Genomic DNA, 6000 nt, shown 5'->3' with positions numbered 1-6000 from the left:
AAAAAAGCACTTGGTACTTCAATGTGTTTGTTTCCAGAGTTTTTCCTATGCAAATGTGTGAGTGTGTGTGTGTATATAAAAATTATACTTTTTTGCAGCACACTTTTTTCACTAACAAATATAGAATAAATGCCTTTCTATACTATAAACAACTTCATGGTATTCCACTTAACAAAAGTTAACTTATTTAGCCAATCCCCATTTTTAATGTTAAAGTTGCTTCTTTTTTTTTTTTTTTTTTTTTGCTATTATAAGGAATACCCCTGTGAAAGTTCTGATTCATTTGTACCTCTAAAAGAGGCAGTCGTGAGTCAAAGGAGATGCACTATTTTAAGGTATTTTTGCCTACTGCCAATTTCTCTATAGAAACTTAACAGCAATTTATATCCACACCTACACCACCACCAAGTTTTATAACTCTCTTTGATCTTTGATAGAGATTTTTTAAAAGTATTTAATCAGACATTTCTTTGATTATTAATGAAGTTGGCTACTTTTTCCTATGTAATGACCACTTTTATTTCTGTGTATTTTTTAATTGCCCACACTTGTCCTTTACACAGTATCCCAGGACCTGTTTACCCTTCCTACAGTTCTTTACACAGAGGATGCTAACTCTTGAAATAATTTAGCCCATTTGCCTTTCCTCATAGAGTTTTGTTGTTGGTATTGTTGTTGTGTTGTTATGTTGTGCCATTGAGTCAATTCCGACCCATAGCAACCCTGTGTAGGGTTTCCAAGGAGCAGCTGGTGAGCTTGAACCACCGACCTCGCAGTTCAAATGAGTTTGCAGTCTGATGCATTAATCCACAGTGCCACAATGCCATCAATTTGGTTCCAGTTCATAGAGACCCTGTATAGGGTTTCTGAGGCCACAAATATTTATAGGAACATAAAGCCTCATCTTTCTCCAGCGTAGTGGCTAGCGGGTTTGAATTGCCAACCTTGTGGTAAGCAGTTCAATGCGTATCCTACAGTACCCCCAAGCATTTAATCTTATTTCATTGGATCTTTCAATCAGAGCTTTATGGTTTCTATCTTTGGTGTTAACTTTATATTTTATCCCATTTTGTGATTGTACTATTTAAAATTGAACCTTCATATAGTGAAATATAGTCTGATGAAAAGATTTAAATAGTGTCCTAACATTTCACCACCAAAAAAGTATTTCACTCTCATAATATAAATGTGTTAATAAATCATACTTGTCACTTGCATGAAACAATATCTTGATTTTAAATGACAATCTAAGATCTGTTTTGGGTTTTCCATTCTTTTCCATTGATCTGTGCTTTGGACATCATAGTTTCACTATTTGATTATTGAAGTTTTATAATATATTTAAACACCGGGTAGGCAAATGTTTCCCTCTTCACTCTTCCTTTTCTAGGTTTTATAGCTATTACCATATGTTTGTTCTTCTGAAGGAATGCTAGAATCACATTGCAAGTTCCAAACAACAAAACTCACTAAAAGGTTTTATGTTTTTGGTTTTTTTGGAAATATTATATATACATTGATTAATTTGTATAGAATTTATATTTTCATCATATTGAGTTTTCTCATCTACCAACTTGGTAGATGTCTCCATTTTAGCCCTGGTGACCTTGTGGGTTAGACTTTGAGCTGCTGCTAACTGCAAGGTCAGCAATTCAAAGCTACCAACTGCTCCTTGGGAGAAAGATGAAGCTGTCTATTTCCATAAAGATTTACCATCCTGGAAATCTTGTTCTTATTGGTATGTGCCATCAAATCAGTTTCAACTCATAGACACCTTGTAGAAGGTTTCTGAGAGCGATCGGTGGGTTTGAACTGCTCACCTTGCAGTTAGTGTGGTTAGCAATCCAGAGTTACACCAGAGCCGAATAGGCTTGCTATGAGTCGGAATCAACTTGATGGAAGTGGGTTTATAGCTTTCTGCAAGGAGTCCTGGTAGTGGTGTAGGATAAGCACTGGACTGCTAATCATAAGACCAACGGTTCAAACCCACCAGCTACTCCATGGGAGAAAGATGAGCCTTCTGCTCCTGTAGCTATTACAACATTGCTATGAGTTGGAATTGATTCAGTAGCTGGGGACACAGTGGGACATAACATCCCATAACTACTTTTTATATCTAGGCCCTACAGATATCTTGGTAATTTTATTCATAGATATTTTATTACTTTGGTTGCTATTGTAAAAGTTTTCCTATCTTATATTCTAACTGATTTTTTGTATAAAAGAAAGCTACTGATATCTATATATTTATTTTATGTCCTGCCACCCTACTGAACTCTGTTAGTTCTGGTAGTTTTTTAGCTCATTTTCTTGGGCTTTATGGTAGAAAATAATACCACATGCAGGACCCATGCTCCCAACCATTATTCCAAATGCCAGTCTTTGATCAGATACATGAAAAGGAAGCGTTTCCCTAAGAGGAAATCACAATGCTGACAATATCTATAAAATAGCAGGAAGAAAGAACAGGATAATTTCTGTAACATGACTTAGGGATGAAGAATTGGGTTCAACACTAAATGGATTATTTAAAAAAAGATTTTCAAAACTTAAAACTATCCTAAGCGAAAATAGAAATTTAAATATGGATACATTTTGATAGTCCTTCAGCCAGTTACAAAATGTGTTCTAATGTGTCCAGTTGTCTTCGTGTCCATCAAAAACAACATTAGATTGCAAACTCATGCTAGACTGTAAGCAGCCTGAAAGCCGAGACTCCATATACCCAGTTCCTAGGATAGGGCCCGCACAAGGTATGCACTTAGAATGTACGGAATGAATGGCTGAGTGGAGCAATTGCCAAGATACCTGCAAAAGACAAATACCTTCACTTCTCAAAGGCTTAAGTGGCAAACAGTTCTAATGATCTTGTCTAGAGATGCGTGTCTGTGCATCCATGCATGTTAACTCAGTCACTGACTGATATGCCCACGGAAGCCAACATGGGGTCAGCAAGACACAGGTGTTCCTGCCTCATGGATTCTGATACAGTAAGAATTCATACCCAGAGGCTTTGTAGCTTCTGCCACACCACATTTGATGGATACACCATATCCTATGGGAACGCAGTGGTTCCATACTTTAAGCACTGTACTGTGAACCTACCAACCGCTAAGACGGAGTAACATGAGGCTCAGAAACTCTATACAGGGTCGCTATGAGTTGGAGTCAACTCACCGGCACTTAACACCAACATAACATTCTATGTGGTTGTTGTGAAGTGCTGTCGAGTTAATTCTGACCCATAGCCACCCTGTCTAGGGTTTCCAAGGAGCAGCTGGTGAGCTTGAACCACCAACCTTGCAGTTTAAATGGCTTCGCAGTCTGGCACATAAACCCACAACATCACACCAGGACTCCATAATATTCTATAGCATACTCTTATTCAGAAAATAGCAATATCCCTGAATAATAAAAGATGACAGTTAACAAACACTTCCTGGTCTGACACTGTGGGTTAATGCACTGGACTGCAAAGTTGGTTTGAACTGCAAGGTCAGGAGTTCAGGCTCACCAGCCGCTCCTTGGAAACCCTATACAGGGTCGCTATGGGTCAGAACTGACTTGAAGGCACTTCACAACAACAACATGTAATAGTCACTGTTCACAGGTTCTCTATATGTATTATCTCATGTCATGGCCCAACAAACCATCTGTATAGAGGTAGGATCCAATCCCCAGTAGATAGGACTCTGAAGTTTGTAATGACCATTATTGAACCCCCCGAGTCAGTGTGTGAACTAAGTAGAATCGGGGGCCATCGTATGGTGAAGCACTTAATGAAGAAATGAAGTTAGAGGCCATTTATTGTTTATCACATTGGTCTTGGTACATCATTGTCCCAAGTTCTGTTAATGGGGGACTTTTACTTTAGTCGCTCATTTTCTGTGGAAAAACTGGGCTAAAGTAAATGGTCATGCAGAGCCCACAGCTGAGAGTTTACCAACTTATCACCTAGCTCTTGGTTAAGTTTCAAAGAGTATGTTGTTACGTAAAAATCGGCATTATATGAAAATGGAGAACGACTACATCATTACGTAACTACCAAATGATGTCAGTGTTGTTGCTGTGAAGGACCGGCCCCAACTCATAGAGACTCTGTATAGGATTTCCAAGGAGCAGCTGGTGAGTTTGAAGCACCAATCATGTGGTTCAAACAGAGCTAGCAGCCCAGCGCTTCAGCCCACAGCACCACACTAGGACTCAATGATATCATCGTATCATTACCTACCGGTCAAATTCTGTCATTACAGAACAGGCAAACCACTGAGAACCAGAGGCGAGGCGAGTTGACACATAACTTTAACTGTCACAGCCAGCGTGACTCTCACCTCCACCCCCAATATTCATTACTGCCAGACATATATGTTGTAAATGTGCAAAACAGTCAGCAGATTTTTGACTATCGTTGTTGATGTAAAACATTGGATAACAGGAAGGTAGATAAGTGAGGAGCAGGAATACAATGTCATCACTCCACTGACAACTACTGAAATATTTGAGCTGGATTTATATGGTGCCAATATAGTAAAGAGATCTTTAAATCAGTCATTCAGAATTATGTCCCTCTGTACTGGCTGTTTACCAGTTGGAATGTTGCTTATTCTGCTGACTTCATTAGACATGGTTTGTGCTTGTACACTTAGACCCCCTAGGTCCCCAGGTGACATTAATCACCAATGAAATGTGTGTGAATGGATAAAACAAAGCACAGCATGGCTTTTGGTCTACCTCTCTCTAATCCGATCATCTGATTCTTTAGGGTCTCCTTGTGCTGTTCCACTTCAGCCTTTTGATCTTCAATCTGGTGCAATTTCTTATGAATTTGCTCTCTTATTTTACTGAGCTTTCCAATGTCAAGGCGCATCTGATGGATTTCTTCCTCTTTGGCCTGTAATTAGTGACAGACAGTTACCAAGGATGCTCATGAAATACAGGGTCAGGTAATGATTTGACAATGGTAAACTCAAAACTAACCCTAACAACAAAACATCGTCCTATATCTGTGCAAAGTTATCCTATGGGGTTAAATCAAAACACATACTATTTGATTTGGGAAGAGATTGCAAAATTCTCTTTTCTGAATAAATGTGTGGCCAATAATGAACGTGACTAGTAATATTAGAATTCTGGTGTGGTGCTGCAGGTTAAATGCTCGGAACTGCAAAGTCGGTTTGAACCCCAAGGTTGGCAGTTTAAGCTCACCAGTTGCTCCTTGGAAACCCTATATAGGCTTGTTATGAGTTGGAGCTGACTTGACATTAGTTAATAACAAGAAATAATGAAAAATTTTATCAAATCTGATGTCTCAAGGTGCAATCTAATTGCTGAATCAAGGGAAGAATGCTGAGGTGTGTGTCATAAATATGTAAGTTTTTACAAATACAGTATTTGACTAGCTATTTTCATGTGCTCACAAAGTATGATTTCTCAGAAGGCTGTTAAAGTGCTACAAGACACCCAAACACAGCTTTGCAGACACTTGGCTTTGTAGTATGATTTCCTATACTGAGAAGGGGGTCCTCCTTGCCCAGAGTACATGTGTCTATGTGTGTGCATACAGACACGTGGACCAAGCAATGTTAATAGACAATTCTGTATGATGGCAAAAATGTAACGAAAAATAATCTACAAAAGGACTTCACATGTTACAGATTTTTTAAATGCAAATTAAAATTTTAAAAAACTTTGCCATTCTTAGAAATAACTAGAATAACATTTAGGAAATCTTTTGCAAAAGTTAGCAATCATCCCAGCTTTGGGCAATGAAGAGACCAAAGTTAGTTGTGTCTGTTATCCTTGGATTAATGCTAGAAGCAGAATCCCATTAAGTTTGGGATTTGATAACAGAAACATTTCATCTTTCAAAATACCCCACTTTTGTAATCAAAGGAGAGAACTAACAGCATCAGCATCTTCACTTTAAAATCACCTTAGGAGATAATTTTGCCTTGAGTAGACTTTTCATCTCTGTTCAGCATGCAGACTTCACACACACAC

At 38.4% G+C, this 6000-nt stretch overlaps 1 protein-coding gene across 1 annotated transcript in view; it reads right to left on the bottom strand.

Annotated features, from left to right (window-relative positions):
* CCDC147 (coiled-coil domain containing 147) overlaps window positions 1-6000 on the bottom strand; it is a 153675-nt gene that overhangs the window by 128394 nt on the left and 19281 nt on the right. Inside the window, exon 7 of the mRNA XM_006831481.1 lies at window positions 4732-4891. Within this exon, the coding sequence (XP_006831544.1) occupies window positions 4732-4891 (160 nt within the window). The remainder of the gene's footprint in view (window positions 1-4731; window positions 4892-6000) is intronic.

Source organism: Chrysochloris asiatica, unplaced genomic scaffold (assembly GCF_000296735.1).
Source record: "Chrysochloris asiatica unplaced genomic scaffold, ChrAsi1.0 scaffold00003, whole genome shotgun sequence".
Lineage (NCBI taxonomy): Eukaryota > Metazoa > Chordata > Mammalia > Afrosoricida > Chrysochloridae > Chrysochloris > Chrysochloris asiatica.
This window is presented reverse-complemented; position numbering and strand designations above follow the sequence as displayed.